Source organism: Drosophila kikkawai, chromosome 2L (genome assembly GCF_030179895.1).
Source record: "Drosophila kikkawai strain 14028-0561.14 chromosome 2L, DkikHiC1v2, whole genome shotgun sequence".
Lineage (NCBI taxonomy): Eukaryota > Metazoa > Arthropoda > Insecta > Diptera > Drosophilidae > Drosophila > Drosophila kikkawai.
Window position 1 is genome coordinate 25630992 of NC_091728.1, and position 19038 is coordinate 25650029.

Genomic DNA, 19038 nt, shown 5'->3' on the forward strand with positions numbered 1-19038 from the left:
ATATACCCGATAATGATGCCGTAAAAGGTCCGCAATCGAAATCTTATTCGGATTCCGAAAATTATAGCATTTTATGCCACAAAACTCATGACAGGTGATTAAATTTACTATCGTTTATGGGTCTGAATCGGACGTTTTGTTCACCTGACAATAGCAAAACTATAGTTTTCGATATCATAAACAAAGTTTCTGTCCGCTGGGTGATTACCACTAGCCTGTTTTAATAGAACGCACATAGACTTATACTAAGAATAAAATACACTTGAAAAATCAGCCTTTGATAAAAAAAACTCTGCGGTATTAGTATTAAAAATGCGTGGATTCACCTTATGTCAGAGTCTACTCTTCTGCTGGTTTCTACTTTTCATTCGTGGGCATACTCACCAAAATAAAATAAAAAGGCATAAGTGGGTGTCTCTGAGTTGCGACTTGTTTGATTTTTATAAATTATGAATACATTTTATTCGTAATTGGTTTTGCTTGATCTAAATGTACATGACGTCGTATATGTATGTGTGGGCCGAATATAATAAATGATTACAAAGTATAATTAAATGCCTAACGTTATTAATATGGATTTAAACTGTTGCACGCAGCCAAGTAGCGATTAGCTAGCACTTAATAACTAACGCTCCCTCCTCTATTTGTGATTAAGCATATAATGTCGTTGATAATGTTGAGTGTTGGGGGTAAGACACTTATGTACGTAATGAATTAACTAATGACAAAACACGTCGCTTGTGTATCTTGAATGCTGCAGATATTGTTTTCATCTTGACCTAGGAGCTAAGGAAAAATAGAGAGTGACAAGTGAAGGGTCCTAGGCATACGTGTGTCTGACTAAACGGTTGTACACATTTCTATATATATGTATAAGTGTTCGTATATATAAGTGTTTATGCAGATATTTATATGCTATATGCGTTATATGAATAATAATACATGTGAATACATATATTAGCCGGTAGATACGCATCGAATCGACAAATACACATATGTTTGTCATTGAAAAGAACGAAAACGAACGGAGCAGAGCGTTTCGTTGAAATTGCATTCCACCAAGAGACTCGCGTACGCATAAATTAAACAATACATTGCGTACTCCGTCAGCTTAGCAACTACTTTTTGCTTAAAGGCCTATAACATGAATCGTATCGTATGGAGTTGCCTATGCAGACTCCCCCGGCCAAGGGCTTGGTCAGAGGTGCGCAGCGGCTGAAAATCTGTGCAAAACTCAAGTAAGTTACTTAGTAAGAATTGTCCGTTTTGGGATGATGACCGACGACCAGATCAGTTGCGGCAGCTGTCTTGCTTCTCGTTGTCGCCACGACCGCTAGCGGTTGCGTTCGTGACTTTGTAAAGCATTTATCAGTAGGCCTGCGCCTCCTTGTAGTCGCTCTGGTCGGATGTGTAAAAGTCCTCCAGCTTCCATTGGAGTGTCTCGAACGTGGGTCTGCGCATCGGGTCCTTGTGCCAGCACTCCAGCATAATCTCGTAGAGGCGCGGCTCGCAGTTGGGCGGTTGCGGCATGCGGTACCCATGCTCCACTTGTGTTAGCACCTCAGCGTTGGTCATGCCTGCGCAAAAGGAAGGCGGTTAGTTACACGTTTTGATTGCTGCGAATCGACCGAGGCGAGGGGCTCACCTGGATATGGTATGCGTCCGTAAGTGACCAGCTCAGTGAGCAAAATGCCGAAGCTCCAGACATCTGATTTGATTGAGAATTTACTGTAGTTGGCCGCCTCGGGTGCCGTCCATTTGATGGGGAATCGGGCCCCAACTCGTGCCTCATACTCGTCCTCCTTGATGAGCCTGCATAGGGAGGAAGTACTGTGTTAATGGGAGTCCCTATTCCGAGCAGAGCGCACTTACCTGGCCAAGCCAAAGTCAGCAATCTTGACGATGTTGCCATCGCCGACGAGCACATTACGCGCCGCCAAATCTCTGTGGATATAATTCTGGGACTCTAGATAGGCCATTCCGGCAGCAATCTGAGCCGCCATATCGATCAGTGTCTGCATTTTGAGGCTACGACCCTTGCCTGCAATGGCTAAAAGATATTAAGCATACGTAAGGAATTGCCGTGACAATGATAAGCGAGGGTTTTGTTCGTTGATCAACGTTGCTGCTGGGCGTTAAGGATGGTGCTCAAGCATGAAATGCTAAATTTTCAGATCTTTCACTAAGCCTACCTTGGAGATATTCCAGCAGTGAACCGTGCTTCATTAACTCGGTGATGATGTAAATGGGCTCCTCCACAGTGCACACCGCGTATAGCTGTATTAGCTTGGTGTGCCGAAGTTTCTTCATGATCTGGGCTTCGGCCAAGAAGTCCTTTGGATCCATAGTGCCTGAAAGAAGCAGAAGCATATATAGGGGTCCCCTCTACTTCCAGCTATGCACAAACTCACCTGACTTCAGAGTCTTAATCGCCACGGGCGTGGTGTTGTTCCACAGGCCCTCCCAGACATCGCCGAACTGCCCAGAGCCCAGTTTGCGCACAAACTTCAGGGAAGTTCTGTCAATTTCCCACTGGTCACGAGTCCGATGCGAGAGGCCCTCGGTGACAGGCTTCTCGATCTGCGATGAGCGGGTGCGGGAGCGGACAGATAGGAAAAATTAATTAGTTATTGAATTGGCTATTGCATATTTGCGGGCGCATCAGTGTTCGACTTGGGGGAAATGGAAGCGAGTGCCGATCGAGTGATGAGTTTGTAGCGCACATTTAGGCCTTATTTACAATTTGAAAAAGCAACAACATGTTCCAATAAAAAGTTTGGTACGGATGTGAGCAGCTGAAATTAGGTTTGCCAGGTCTGTGGGTTGTAGGAGATCAAAGCCAGCCAGTCAGAGTGCAAAAGATCAATTTTAGTCTCTAGATGTTGTGTTAACACCAAAGCAAACTTGTAAACTTGAAAACTTCACCGGCTTCCACAGCTTGGGAGCCAATCTCAGAGTCTGTTATGTTTTCCTTCACTGCGTTTTAGCACTAATTAGACACGCGATATGGGGACATGACCAAATTGATCGATATTATTATTATACGGCGGCGAGTGGGGGTGGCGGGAAGCTTGTCGTGTCATGTGCTGGGGTACCGCACCGCCTAAAATGCACTTTGGACGCTGACTGTCTGACTGTTTGACTGTCTGGCGGTACGTGTGCGGGTGTGGGGCTGGGTTCGGTTTGTAACATCAATAAATGGAAATGATCGGTTAATTTCATTCGTTATGAGGGTGTTGATTGACAGCGACAGCATGGACACTGGTTTTTGGTACTCTTATGTTAATATGGGCAGTAAATCGATGCACATCGCAACGCTTTCGATAGAAATCCTACCTCAAAGGCACCAGAAAAAGAATTGGTCTTTTGATATTTTGTTAGTTTTTCGATTGGTTTTGGTTATTTGGTCGTTTTGTATTGTATTAATTTACAGACATAATTTTGTGTTAATCAAAGTAAAATATCGGAAATATATGAAAAATATAAAAGAATATCTTTAGTATAATACACGTGTTTGGCATTTCGAAGGAACGAAGAACAAAGACATAATAATGTAATATGCGAGCGTTAGCCTCCCACCCATCCACGCATCCACTGGCGGCCAGTTGGATGTTATTCACGATGTACGAGATTAAATCAAAGCAAAGAATGGCCGTAACGACTCGATTCGCTGCGTCGCTTACCTGGACACATGGCTTGCAGAGGTTGACACATAGGCCGTCGGAGTCCTTGGAGTAGTGTTCGACCAGCTCCTGAAGGGTTCTGTGTAGGAAACGAAAACCCGAGATGAAACACATTGCACTGCGGTCGCCGATTGCGCATAAACTCACCTAAATGTTGTGCGTCTGGCAATGAAGAAGCCGCCCTCGTCCAACTGCCTGATGCGATAATGCTTGACCGTATCGCCATCGCGCACTAAATATAATTTAATATAAACAGCATTAGCGATACAAAAAACAATACACAATAATTCCAGGTAAACGCCTTTCTGGGCGTGGACGCACCTGATAGCGAATAGTCGTTGTGGCGGCTCTCGGAATCACGAATTAAAAATGCACCGTGCTCGTTCTCTGGCAGTAGAAGTTTTTTTTCAGCCTCAATGCGTTTGATTTTGCGGAAGTACCAGCTGCAACGAGAGCGAAAAGCGCGAGGGGAGATTATTAGTGTTTCAGGTCTGTGGAAAATGAGTATAGTTTCGCGAGCACATTAAGTGCCCAGTGGCTGATCGTGTTTGTCGTAAATTGGCAGACTCTATTAAGGAAACCGATATATCAAGGCCGCTATATCAAGCGTTTCATTTCCCCCACGCCGACGCCGCAAAGCTTTCTCCGCGAATTGGAGGGGTCTGCGTCTGAGTCATGTTCATATCATCTGGCAAGTGGAGACCACTTTGGGTGGCCGGATTCACGCTTTTATTCCGACCCAAAGTTATAATTTGTGTGATAATTTATTTATTTAATATGCTGTTTGGCCTGCCTGCTCGTGTCTGACTGTGCTTTTTATTCTAACAACCGGCCGCATTCAATTTAAATTTACTGCCGGAGGTGTCATGAGCTCAACGATTGAACTTCCGAATTGGAATTCCGCAATTGAGCAACTTGTGAAGGGGACTGGTAGTACGCAAATGTAAGTGCCGCCACTAAATATGGCAATTATATGGTGTTCACTGTCGGAAGGAAGTAAAGTAGTTGGAAAGCAATTCGAAGATTCACTTGACAACGCAATTTATTACTGTTTTGTCTTCACCCTGGTCAATAATGCGAATTGTCAAAATCATATCGAAGCGTTTCAATCCCATTTGTTGGAGCATTAACATTGACCTTAATAGACAAAAGTAACTGGATGGGATGATGATTTCGGCCAACTCTCCATCCGTTTCTGCTGTTTGCTTTCGATGCGACGATAGCGAGAGGCACGGTGGCAATTAAAAGACGTGTGTGACAGATCTCTTACACAACTGTCCAATTCACATTTTGAAGTTCGTGACGAACGAGCACCAGATAACGGATGATGACAGAGAAGTGTGGCAAAATCTGCGAAACTTACAGCCATGTTCGTTTTATATATGTGTGTCTTATGCTCAGAGATAATAAGTCCGAGATGCGTATGCTACTCATATACATAGGTTAACGCTCCAGCAATACAAACACGAAAATCATTTTTAATTTCAAGCATAAACCACCACCGTATGCTTGTGGAAGTCTCAGAGAGCCCAAAGAGAAAATACATTTGGTAGGTGAAACAATTCCTGGCAAAAATAGAGCCAATTCCAAAGTTGAGGTATACAAAGTGGTCTTCCAGGAAGCGTAGTCGCCAGCTCCACTCAGAATTAGTTCTACAAATCTGCTGCAGCTGCTGGAAGACAACAATTGCGCCAAGCGCTTTGAATGTATAATTAACAGAACCAGTCTTTTTTTCATCTTTGCAGACAAAGTCCTCGTCAGGCTGGCCAATTTTAATTGGTCGTCCGCTCGCCAAGGAGCCAGCCGAACGTCTTGACTGATTTACACATATCATCAGTCCCACTTGACTGCCACCACCTTCATCTGCAGCAGCAACAGTTGCGAGTTGCTGCGAGGCTGCAACAAAGTGTGCAATTTGCCAGTCAACAGGATGATGCTTCGCCTGTACATGCCCATGAATGAGAGGCAAGTTTGTATGCGGTTTGAGTGATTAGCGGAACAGAAGCGTGTAGCGCGGGCTGATTGAGTGAGTGCCTGCCTCGCCAGCACGTGTCTATTACGCAAATAAGCCTTTATTAGACGCCATTTATTACGCTGCCCGGGGTTTGGCCTGTTTCAGGTCTGCTGGACAGGGAGGAGCGCATGCACGCTGCAAATGTATTTATAGACAACCGCCTCCTGGCCTGGTGTGTTCCACCATTTATGGCGCATACATGACTTTCATAAATATGCAGCCCGATTTAATTACACACAAGACACGATTGTCCGTGGGAATGGGCATCCTGCCGGAGACCATCTATCGAACCACGAATATTAGATGCTCTTTTCCCTAACATCAACTCGGTATCTATGAGATGGCTTCCTTAAGTAATAATAATAGAATCGTGGAGGGGAACTCAGTTTGATAAGCGACCAGCTTGCGATATTAAGTATAAGTTTTGTGTTCAACGGGTAAAGGTAAGGCGATATAAGCAATTTTAGTGATTGGAGTTGCAGAAGTTCGGGTACTTATTGCACCTTAGGGTTTGGTCTTCGAAAGAGGCAACCAACAAATTTATATGGCCAAGCCAAGGGTATGCAGTGTTACCCGGCCTTGTTGGCCTCGGTAGCCGCAACTGGATACTATTTTTAAACCAGACCACGCAACATAATTCGACTTAGTCTAAAAATATATACCTGCAACAACATGGTTAGCGTGGAGGATTTGGATTTTTCTATAGTTTTTTCCACGTCCCCGTATGGACATGCTCCTAGGCCTCTTTTTTGGCCGTGGCTAATGAATCGACGATGGCTTGCTGGATGCTTGTTCGATCTTTGGCGCAACAAGTTTGGCTTGTTTTGGCTGCATAAATTGCTCACCGGCTGCATGAAGGCATGCACTTTTCGAGTTAAAATTAGATTAACTGGCGAATAGATTGGCCATGTGCAAGTCCGTCGCGGCCTCCAGTTGAAGGAATGGTGCCTGCTCTACTTTGCTGGCCAGAAAGTCAGTCAACCCACTTGACGCGCCCAATTCGCACACGGAATACAGCCGATTGACACGGGTAGAGTCTGAGGATTTGGCTGGGCCATTTGGCCTGTTTTCACCAAGAGCCCAAGCGCCCGTTAGCATCGGCAGTTGGGGACAATCGGGACAGACGCCGACTAGCTCTGGCAGCCCGAATGGGTTCCAGCAACGGTTCCACTGCGTCGGTGCTGTCTACTGCCGCTCCAAACTATATACTCCGCGCTGGCTTTCTGCAGCTGCAGTTCTTGGGGAAACTCAAAATTCATTGAAGCAGGTCATAACGGAGACCGCCGTATTGTTTGGTTTGTGCAATCTGTTAGCGGACACGGTTCTCGACACATCACGAAAAAGTGGAAAAGAGACAGCTGGCAGTGATTTTCATCTTCATCAGCATAATAAGGTGATAGAAGCTGCTTAAAATCACTCGCAAGCAGCAATTACCAATGTGTTGCCTAAGCGCATTTCCCCAGCAAAATTATGTACTGCCTTGTGGATGTTTCTTTACAAATCCTGTCTGGTATAGCCCAACCATCAAACTCAAGCCCGAACCCCGATATCTCCCCAGCCAATCGCTCATGTATGGAAACTACTGAAAATAAACTTCATACGAAGACATGCAGTCCAGCCCGGCTGCCACACTGTCACTTTCACAATAATTGGCTGCAGAAACCTAACATCCGCTGCATATCACACATATTTATTTTCCAAAACATAATTGCAAGCACTGGAACAATCATCATGCCCGGCGAACGACAAGAGTCAATACGTAACAGAGTAAAAGCTCCTTGGAGGCCAGCCCCATACGATTTCGGTCCTGCCTTCTTTATGTGAACAGTCGATCCAATCGGTGCCCTCTGGGGTTATGAGCGAGCAGCAACTCTCCGCTTATTTCCTTTAAAACCAACAAATTATACGACTGATTTGCGATATGTTAATATTTTGAAGCGCCAATACACAACACAACCCCGCATAAGAACAAGAAAATCAGGCTGCCTTTAAATTAAGGCACTACTCCTAATTAAGGCATAAAAAATATGTAAGCATTTGTAGGAAAGTGTCTTGTTAGCAACGAAATATATTCATAAAACATCATTTGGCTGGGACAATAGGAAATTAAGTTAAGCTCCTCTTCTATCTCGTTCTGATGTGCCCTAAAGGATCAGTATTGAAACAATGACTAGCCAAAGCCGTCTAAGCGAAATTGTTTTCGAATTTAAGTTGCTAGCATAGATAGATCAATACCTCATCTGAGTAACCGGGAACACCGACAACGAGTTGTGCGAAAACCCCGGAGAGAAATGCGTCATTCACATTCGGTGAACCAACTGAAATTGAAACAAGAAAGGAAGCTAACTTCGGCACGCCGAAGTTTGTATACCCTTGCAGATATTATTTCATTACATTTTACCTATACTTATTATGTTTACAGTTTGACAGTTACAGTTTTGCATTTCCAGCTTTACATTTTCCCTAAATCTACCGATCGTTTATATGGCAGCTATATGATATAGGTGTCCGATCTTTTTGAAATTTATACCAAAATTCTAGAAGAGGAAAATAAGCTTATATCCCGGAGTAGATGAAAATACGTTGAAAAACAACGAATCTATAATTTTTTTTCTATTAATTTCCCGATCATTTCTATGGCAGCTATATGATATAGTCGTCCGATTTTCATAAAATTTTTACCAAAATTCAGAAATAATATAAAATGGTCATATGTAAAAAATAGTGCACATATGTTGGAAAACAGCTAAGTTCTAATTTTTTTTCGAAAAATATATCGAACATTTGTATGGCAGCTATATGATATAGTCGTCCGATCCGGCCCGTTCCGACATATATAGCAGTGAGAGCATATAGATGACTATATGCAAAGTTTCATTTAGATAGCTTTAAAACTGAGGGACTAGTTTGCGTAGAAACAGACAGACAGACAGACGGACAGACGGACATGGCTAGATCGACTCGGCTGTTGATGCTGATCAAGAATATATATACTTTATAGGGTCGGAAAGGTCTCCTTCACTGCGTTGCAAACTTCTGACTGAAATTATAATACCCTGCAAGGGTATAATAAAATTGCCACTGAAGGCATCTACTTTTCTTCATGATTATTCTTAGGCAGATCAACAAGATTTCCCCTTTCGTATTATTTTCATGTAATCTAAAAATTTAATTTATCAAGGAGGATACTGAAAAAAAATCTTCCCTTTATCCATTTACCGCCTTAAATCCAATTCAATTCCGGCATTCGAACTATCCATTGCCGTCGGCCATCTCAAGCAATTGGCAAATGACAGTTGTGGACCACAACTGTCTGGTGGAGTGTGTCTATTTTTAAAAACAAACCGAGTCCAGTCGATTTCAGGCAGAGCGATACGAGCAACACATAATTGTTGCACGGCACCAGCTACAGTAAATTTCCAATGCGATTTTATGGCCGCCGGCTGGGCGGTTCGGGATATGCTGGTTAAATAAGCACACTCCACGGCGCATAGATGGATAGGCCGAATAATAACAAAGAGCCTGCTCAAATTCAGTTTTCCTCCTCGGCTGCGAGAACCGCCAACGTTTGAACAGGGATCCACGTATTCGAGCCGGAGTGCGCTGAACAGGATGCCCAAGACGGACTCCCGGCAAATAAATCAAAGCACTTGCTGCGGATTTCGTGCGAAACGAATTCCAAATCGGTGCACCCAACAAGACACTCGAACACTGTTGGCTGCGAGCTGCAAGCTGCAAGCTGCGGGCTGCTTCTCTGGGAATGCAGCCAGTTCAGTGCATCTAAAAATAAATATGGTCCGAACGGGCTTCGTTTGGCGTGGCATGCTCTGGTCCGGCCTCGGCAATAGATTTGCTTTCATGGAGAATAATTTGTTAATGCAAGAGTGGCGGCCGGATCGCCTTTTTCATCCCTACAAGACTTCTTCCAGAATGGCTCGCAGTTGTGGTTGTCATTGCCATTCCTTTTAACGACGCAGAAGCAGCAGCGGGGAAAATTCGCAAATAGAAAATTGCTGTCTGGGAAATTATCAAGTTCCGGCTACGTTTTGAGTGTCCACTTTCCCAGGCATTCGCTTCTAGTTAGCTCTGCTCTAAGTGATTTGGCCAACACGCGACTACAATCAGAGAATGCTTTTCGCAAATTCTCGAGTTTGCTGGCGGAAAATTGATTGAAATCAGCGCCAAATTAAACATTACCCGATCGCATGTCATTAAATGTATCGGACACGGAGTGGATGCTCATAAAAATGTATTCAGTTTGAAGCTGCTTCTGCCATATAGCTCAGGGATTTAAGTAATATTTTTGAGACTATAATGGAAAGGCACATTATATTATCCTTCATGAAACAGATGAACGCATTCAGAAACTTAGCGTGGCAATTGAGACCTGTACTTACATCAGACAGACGTTGGGAGCTAACTATAACCTTTAATTTGCCAACGGGCCGAGGACTGTGGCTGTGGCTATGGGGCTGGCACAAAGCTTCTCACCACACCCAGCCCATTTCGCATTGTTCTGATCCGGACTCTGTAAGTACAGTGCCAAATCCAATAAATATGTCATGCCAGCTTTGGCCGACTGGAAATATACATACATAGTCACTGAAACGAAACTGAGTTTCAGCACTGCAATCGCCGGGTTCGTTTCGCTTTAAATGGCTTTTTAATTTGTGGGCACAACACAAGACAATTGAAAACATGCTGCTCTGGCAAGGCATAACCAAACGAGAAACAAAGTCGTCTAAATGAGTCCCATTAGTGAGAGTGAGGCGAGCAGCCCCCCAGTAAGTTGCACAATACGAGATACTCTGCTAATGCCGAAGCGACCGTTATCAACATTGTAAATGCACGTAAAAAACATTTAATATTCCATTTTTGTTCGGTTCCTAATTGTTCAGTTAGGTTGCCAGTCTAAGTTTAAGTTAACCGTAACTTGGCCTATCCAAATCAGCGCCAAATTGGCTCTTATTATGCCAAAAATGTAGCAGCAAACTCAATATAGCAATAAGAATAATGATTTAATGGAAAGTTCGTTGACAAGCGAGGGACTGAGCGCTCTATAGATATAACACCTAGGCTACTAAGTAACTGTATCGAATTGGTAACCACAAACATTTGTGACAAGCCTAAGGACCCTATCTTCAACCCGAAGAAGTATAAATCTTTTTTATGAATCTCATTTCTTTTCAGTAAAACTGCCGAAAGAAAACACCTGAAAAAATGTTGCCCTCTGGAATTTTATGCCAATTATTTTTCCAGCTGTATTTAATCACGATCCTCACCTGACATTCTGTTACTAACTGGATTTCCTCAGTCATTGCAAAATTCTTGCGAAAACACTTTTTCAATAACTGGGGTCTGCCTTTCCTTTTGGAGAAAACCAATCTCACCATGAGTAATGCCAGAACTACACATATATGCAATAAAAAGCTACTAAACACAGCACAAAAGCTTAAAACAGAAATGAATATCCGCACAGTATGATAAATAAAATTAAATCAATTAAACTTATTTCTGCATCATTAAAACTATAAAATTCCACTACATGAACTAAAAAAATGAATGTTTAAAATAACTATTAAGATTCGATGATTTTCTAAGGTGCATAATAAGATTAGAAAAAAAAGTACTACCCATAATAAAAATATTCTTATTAAGATTGAATCGCAGCTGTAGACCCACAACAAACGAAGTCCACAAACGGAGAATTCGCTTAAATTGATCAATATGATGATCGTTATGATTTGCTCCAGTTTCCAGGGAATTTATTTTGTATAAAAGTTTCCCTAAAATCAGATCCCAGCTTTGTATAACTAGTTTCGAATTGGAAAGTATTCTAATAGTAGATAAAGATCATTTTAGCGGACCATTGAAAATTCATAGCAAAGAAAGTGAAAAGTAAATACGTAGATACGCATCTTTATATATTTTACATTGCTCGTACACGCATCAGGAAGTTAGTCGAATCTCGTCTTGTTTTAATTCATACATTATTTTTAAGGCTTTCAGAGCTGAACTGAGTATTAGTGCCGAAACCAAGGCCTGGGGAGATGTGCATCTCGGTCATTTGGGCACACCTCGCGATTGAAAAAGACTTTTGTCTCTTAATGTAATATCACTCTTAATTTCAGCTTTCTTTCTTGTACCTTGGATTGAGTTGAATTGGCTGAAATTGTGGCTGGGTTTTGTCTTTACCCTCTGTGCTTCGGTTAGCCTGAATTTTGAGAGACAGCACTAACATTTGAGTTTGTTGGGGCAGACTCTTGAGCAAAGTAGACCTTTCGTATTGATATGCAAATTTCAAACGTTGAAACCATTGGAAGCATTTTGGCCTTGGTTTGACTCTCGAGCCTCTGTTGCAGTGGAAAATGTTTACTTACACTATGTTTGCGAGGGAATTACAGTTAGTAATACTAACGATTATTGGCACGCGATCCACATTTTTAACATGTATGTATCTGAGAGCTAATATGGTAATTTTAATATTCCTAGAAGAGAATATTTTTAACAATATTCGTTAGGGTTAATAATTCATTCTTGCCTATTATTTCTATTGCTTTTTTTAAGGGTAATAATTGCCAATTTGCATCCAACGGCCATTATTGATGAATAGCCAATAAACTTTTCCTACCTTATTGGTGTATACAAGGTTCAAAATCTCTAAGTGATATTTCGGGCTGATTCTCAAGTCATAAATTAATGAAAACACAAATTGCATACGATGAGGGGAGCGGGTGGGTGACATACGTGCAGCTCTAGAGGCTAAACTTACGATTTTTCATTTAAAAATTCGCCGCGCGTAAATTCCGAAAGTCGGCGCGATTTTCCTTTCTTGGACTTTGTAGTTGCTGGGCTCTGATCATTTGAGTTAAAGTTTCCACATACGGGAGAGCAGGAGGCCACAGGGCCGACAAGGTTGGAGGTGGCGGGCAGCGAGCGGGACTTTTCACTGGTAGACAGCGGAGGCTTCTCGGAGAGGTGGTTACATGTACACTTCAGGGGCTCTTGGTTGGACCAGCGGCGCAGCGGCTGCCGGCTAGTAGGCGCGGCTACTACCTGTAGGCAGTTGTCGAGCGAGTGCTTCTTGGCCAGCGGCACTTGCTGGCGCTGATGCAGGCAGCCATGCTGCTTCAGGCTCCGGCGGGGACACGGTGGAGACGGGGAGGATGCAGAGGAGACTGACACCGACAGGGAGATGGTGTCCAAAGAGCTGGATTTGGTCAATGCATTCCGGGTAAAGGGTTCCCTCTCACAGCCACTCTCCGCCTCCTGGTCCTGACAACGCTCCCTTTCAAGCAGCCGATGCTGGGCAATGATGCGGGTATAGAGCTCTTCGGAGTCCAGCGGCAGCAGTAGATTTGTCACTCCTATTCGACGCTTGGCCTGGGAACGCTTCTGCTTGGCGTCTTCGTTTCCAGTGGACTCCTGCGGCTCGTCATTTGTGTTTCTGCTATAGCTGAGAATGTGCGAAAGGCGACGCATCTTGTGGGGCTTGATGGCCTTTGTAGTACTTGATTCCTCACTGGCCTCGACCTTGCCCACCGGCGATGCTTGTGACGGCTCCTCCACCTGGGACACTACAAAGCGTGAGGGCTTGCCCGATTGCGTTTTGGCCTCCGTTTTGCTAGTGGCATAGCTAGCGTCCTGTTTCTCGCCCTGCAGGATGTCGTAGATTGTGCCATACTTGTGTGGACTACTTTTTGAGACTGCGACGGAAGCCTGGGTGATCATGTTACGTTGCTGACGCAGCTTCTCGCGCTCCCCCTTCTGAGAAATATCTTGGTTACTGTCGCCCGAGGATCTGCCGCCTTCAAGAACGGAGCTCAGACTCTTGCGCTGCCATTTGTCGCCGCCCTGTGAGGACTTGCGCCGCAGGATCTCGTAGATGGTCCCGTAGGTCATATACTTGTCATACTTCTGGTAGATGTCGTTCTTGCGCTGGATAATGTCGTATATAGTGCCGTAGACCAGCTTGTCGTAGATCTTAAAGTTGCGCCTGTGGTAGGAGTTGGAGCCTTCGGTATGGCTGCCCTTGTGCGACGCCAGGGCAACGTAGGCCGACAGTTGCTGCTCCTGGACATTAAGCTCCCGGGGTCTATTCTCCTTGTCAGACTTTGGCTCCTTGGTCGAGTGCAGGCGCTGCAGAAAATAGCTGGCGAAGCTCTTGCGCTGCCGAGAGTTCTGGCGCTTTAGCTGCGACGTGGATGTGGCTGTTGTTGCTGCGGTTGTGGGTGCGACCACAGCTTCGGGAAGAGGCAGGGATTCCATGCATTCCAGGGGCTCAATTTCGCTAACCAGACGCTTGAATTCCTCGTACGAGGTTCGACGCTTGTGCGCCTTGGCTCGCTCCTTGGCCGCAAATTGATGATCGAGAATCTGCGATAGAAAATTCGAATTCTTTCGCATGGCATCTGTGGTGGTGCTGCTGACTGAAGGTGTTGTGGAAGCCGTTGCGGTGGCCGCTGCTTCTGCTGTTAGATCGCATTTGGTAGAAGCGCCTTTTTCGCCATCGCTGTCAGCTTCGCCGGTATCCATTTCATCGCCGCTGCCGACAAACTCGTTTACGCAATCCGGTTTGCCTCTCCCACCCGGGACGCCTGAGGTGTCTTGTTCTGAAATGGAGGCAAGTGGTGCTGTCGCTGCTGGGATCACAGTGTTGCTGGTCGCAGTTGCGTCATCCACTGCCGCTGTTGCCTCCAGCGGTGGCATGGACACTGGCGCGACCGCTTCCGCGACGACGCTGGGTTCAAAAAACATAGCTTTGAACTCCTCGTAGGACTTGCGCCGATTCCGCGACTGAGTCAGACATTCCTTGTAGTTGCGCCGCGCAATTTTCTCCCCGCTTTGCCTATGTGTTATTATTGGCCCCGATGACGATTCGGGTGACGCTTCTTCTGCCGCCGCCGCTGCTGCTGCCGCGGCCGCTAGGGCATCAAGTTTATTCTGCATCTCCATGAAGCCAGAGTCCATTGAGCTGAGCGTACTGGTGGAGTCAAAGCTGGTCTTACGGCTGGAGTTGTTACTGCCCGGAGAGCCGGGCTTCGGAGGAGTGGGCGGCGGCGTATCCAGAAGGGAGAGCATTGAATTCTCCTCATTAGGGGCGCAGAGTAGGTCCACAGCAGCTCCTGCCTGCTGGTCCACCGCCGGCACTTCCTCATTCGCATCTCCGCCCGGCACTTGCACCTCTTGGTCGTCGTCGAAGCTGATCAAATCACGTCCGTCCACGAGTGCTAGGGACGGCTCTTCGGGCACCACGGCCAGCATGGTTGCCTGTGTCACTTCCTCAGTCTTTTCACCGTTCGGCAAGTCGCGATTTTTGTTTACCACTGCGTAGAGAGGCAATGTAGCTGCCGGATTTTCCAGTGTTGCCGCTGGTGCTGTCAGCGATGTAGATCGCGCCGCCGTCGGTAGGGAACTAAACGCTTCACTGCCGATGCTCGCTCTAGTCGCTGGGCTGTGCTTGAAAGGGGGACTCGGATTCGGATTCGGAATCGAGCTCGGACTCGGACTCGGACTTGGCATCGGAATTGTCGACACCTCTCGGCCTCCGCCCACATTGCATGCTGCTGCTGCTGCCGGCGATGTTGTTGTAGTCGCCGTAGTTGCTGGCGTGTAACTGCTGCGATTATGAAAGATTTTAACACAGTGCATGGGTAATTTTTGATGGCGGTGTGCCCGATTACGTGCGATGCCCATGGAGACGGTGCCATGGGGTTTCTGCCGCTGCTGCCGGCGGGTGTACTTGCTGGCAATGCTGCTCACAGGATCCACCTTTAGCTGCCATGTCGCCGGGTCGTTGACCGGCTCATAGTCGCTGCTCTTGCCACTGGCACTGCCACTAACGCCGTTACAGTTCTTCAGGTAGCGCTGCAAGCGTCGGCTGGCACAGGTGCTGTTGTGATTGGTGCGCTGCTCGTTCATACACTTGGCGCAGCACAGGAACTCGTACAGAATCTCGTCACCTTGACCATCTTCTGGCCTTTCTTCATCTGCATATAAATCTTGGTGGGGTTTAGACGACGGCGAGAATTTCGGCTCCAGCAGGAACTCCAGTTGAGCGGCAGCAGCTGCAATCGCCAGTCCGGCTACTTTTCCTTCCCCTGATCCTGCTCCTCCGCCTCCTCCCTGCCTTGAACCCTCCGCCTTGCTGACCGGCATAAGGATGTAAGTGTTCTTGGCGTTCTTTGGCTGAATCGGCTCACTTGGCTCACCGGGACTGCCCAAGCTGCTGGACTTCTGTTCCACGATGGAGCTCTCGATGCTCAGCCCGCTGTCCAGCAGCGTGAAGGTGCCATCTGATGGAAGAATGAGCCTCCCCTCAGCTGCCGCGTTCACGAGCTCCCGAAGGGCGGTGACCTGCTTCTCTGTCACATTGCCCTGCAACTGGATGCCGTGCAGCGCGAAGGCTGTGGGCTTGTTGTTCACCGAGTTGGGATCGGTGCACCACACCACGGGCATGGCTGTCATGCTGGATGCCTCCAAGAGTAGAGGTGAGCGAGCTAGCGGCTGAGGAGAAAAAAGGAAAGCAACTGGGAATCAGAGACATTTTCGATAGTCTTCTTCTGGATTTCTTTACTGGTTTTTCGTGTACTTCGCTGATTGCCAAATCAAAGGGACTAATAGCGCGGAGGAATTTCATTCTGGTTCTTGTTTACCACTAATTGAGACCCGAAAATTATGCGATGCCCAAAAATATTTATGTAAATCGCGACGTTGACTCAAGGGGTTGTCAAAAGGCATTTGTTTTTGCGACCTGCGACGGTTGGCTTATCTCCATTCTACTGAAGGTGGCCTTGAATTTTCTCATGAAGAGGTTCGTTAGACATGCAAAACTTCGCACAGAAATACAAACAATTGACGGCGTGCACAATGGAACGAAGTGCAAAACGTTAGACATTTTTATGCGATCCGCATGTGATGATGGCATGAATTGGAGCGGATCGCACGGCGCTCTAAATTCGGGAAAGGTTTCAGTTGTGGCACGCAAGAACTGAACGTGATGGACATAATCAAAAGCGCCTGGCTGGAGCCACGTCAAAGAGAGCATCCTAACGAAGTGCTTCTCCAGAGTAGCTTGAATTCAACTTCAGTTCTCAATCGGAAGATCACCTTCGGAGAAATAGCTCATGTCAGCAAGCCCGTCTGATTCATGGGTGTACGCAGAATACGTAACGCCTTTGGAAGACTTGCTTGCTAATTAGTCGTGGGCCGTAGGGGTTTCAATTGATTGGCAACAATTATGTCTTGCCCCTGCTTATTCAATGAACCCTGCCAGAGCAAACTCGAGCAGAAGCCACATAGCTTAAACTGAAGGTGCCTTGATGGCTTTCGGCTGACCAATGAACTCTGCGACCACACAATCACATGAACACAAAACGAGATTAAATCTCAGCTTCGAGATTGTGACTTAGTCCAAGGCAGAAGTTCGACTCGAGAGTTACGCTTTGCGGCGAGGCAACAGGCTGCCGACAAAGGAACACTTGAGACAGAATGGCCAAAAGAGGCGATGGGAGAGGAAGCGTTCAACTGGACATCCTGCGAGCAAATGGGCTTCGCCGCTCCCCAACCATTCGCAACAATGTACTGAAACGCAGAACCTCACCGTGTTGACGGCATCAGCAAATGTCAATGTCAACAGCAACCGCAGATGATAACGAAAACGAAAGAAAAAAATACATGAACGTCAAGGCTTAAACGTTTTTTCTTAAAAAATGTGTATTTCTTGAGAGGGTTTCCCATGTCGTAAATGAAATAGGCATCAATACAGAAAATAAGTAACCTGACACAAAACAAAAGCTAGTTTTGATGCATTTCTTTAATTGTTTATAAAAACTATGGGTCACTTGGAAGAGTAATTAGGCACTGGACATCGATCTCTTGAAGTTTATGTTTCATAAAGACCGACATTCCTTTATGATATCGGCTTTTAATGCCGATCAAAATATATACAATACAAAATATACATTGTAAACTTCTGGCTAAAATGTTAATGCTGGTGTCAGATAATATATGAAATACGTAAACGTTTTGTTTCTGAATTTTGTATTAACAGAAAAAGTCTTTTCCTATTTACATTTGTTGTTTGTTCCCTCGTGGGGTGTATGTTTAATACAAGCTCGAGTTAAATATTATTTAAAGCAACTAACTGCTGCGCTGATTAACACTGACAACAACCTTAATAACGGCGGCACTCAAAACCTGTTGAACCCGTCCCAGGCACAAATACTCGTAAGGAGATTGAAAGCATTTCTGGTAATGGCAATAGATTCCTTTCAGCTATTCTTTGTTACTCCAAGAACTAGTTACGGCAAACCGAGAATTGATATTACCAGCAATGTAAAGCGTTGAAAAATTAACCAGGGTTTAGGTTCAGGTTATTTTGAGGGTTCCATAAATATGAAAAGATTACTTTGCTTCTGAAAAATGCATATTGCTAACTAGGAAAAGGGCACCGCAATGTAAAACTAAACTAGTTTTAGTATACCAGCTTCGGATAATTCCATAAGCTATGTCAAATTTTCTTTAATCAACAAAAGAGTTTCCAAATCAGGCTCCTTTTATGCTACCCTTCAAGTCGGGTAGATTCATTTTAGCATCAACAATATTTCCTTAGTCTAAACGCAAACACTAATTTGAACAACGATGTGATGGGGTTTTCAAAGCTTTTGAAGACATTGGTTCGCTTCTGGGTTAATTAAGTTCGCTTTAAAAGTGATTTCCATACTTCTTTAGCTACTGTTTTTTGGCATTCGCAACTGTGTGCAGATATTCTCTATATATTGTAATTTGTTCATGGAGTGAAGGCTAACACGACTTTCCGAAGGGTTTACCAGGGGGGCGTTAATAGACTACAACCGACAGAGCTTACCACGGGCGACGTTATCACAGCAATTTGGGTTCGACGCCAGCTATTCAGGGCTGATCGACGTTAGAACATGCAAGGTTAACTCCCTCAAGGGCCGCCCCTTGACAGAAGCTCGCTCGGCTCGAAATCGAACTCAAAATCAAAATCGAAATCAAACACAAGCCTAGCTATCTGACTGACCTATGCTAACCGAATTGAAACATGGTCATTACAAAATACCGCTCGGCTTGTTGCTGTTGGTTTGAGTGGGCGATGTTGGCTTGGTTTTTTTGCTAGCAGCGCGTGCCAAGAAAACTGAACAAGCCTAACATAATAACGGGCATAATGAGCTGCAGAGCCAGCCACAGACTCGTGTGCGAATGGCTGAAAGGTAACAATTGCACTCAAAAGTACTACGACCCAATTTGAACCGGTTTCATCGTGGTTTTTCGTTGTGGCTTGTTGTTTGTTTCCTTACTTCTGCTGCGCCAATCAAA

The 19038-nt window shown here is 45.2% G+C and overlaps 1 protein-coding gene across 3 annotated transcripts in view; it reads right to left on the bottom strand.

Moving 5' to 3' along the window:
* Positions 1-424: 424 nt before the first annotated feature.
* The window catches only part of Src42A (Tyrosine-protein kinase Src42A), a 39968-nt gene continuing 21354 nt past the window's right edge, over positions 425-19038 (bottom strand). Inside the window, exons 1-9 of one of the 3 annotated variants that reach the window (XM_017162116.3) lie at positions 12470-16203; positions 4005-4126; positions 3831-3915; positions 3684-3762; positions 2412-2580; positions 2193-2351; positions 1873-2041; positions 1646-1812; positions 425-1577 (exon numbers count right to left, since the gene is read on the bottom strand). In XM_017162116.3, coding sequence (XP_017017605.1) covers positions 1369-1577; positions 1646-1812; positions 1873-2041; positions 2193-2351; positions 2412-2580; positions 3684-3762; positions 3831-3915; positions 4005-4126; positions 12470-16164 — 4854 coding nt within the window. In that variant the 5' untranslated portion in view covers positions 16165-16203 and the 3' untranslated portion in view covers positions 425-1368. Of the gene's footprint in view, positions 1578-1645; positions 1813-1872; positions 2051-2192; positions 2352-2411; positions 2581-3683; positions 3763-3830; positions 3916-4004; positions 4127-12469; positions 16204-19038 lie in introns of those variants that run through there. The other 2 variants (XM_017162115.3, XM_017162117.2) reach the window with 2 other exon arrangements.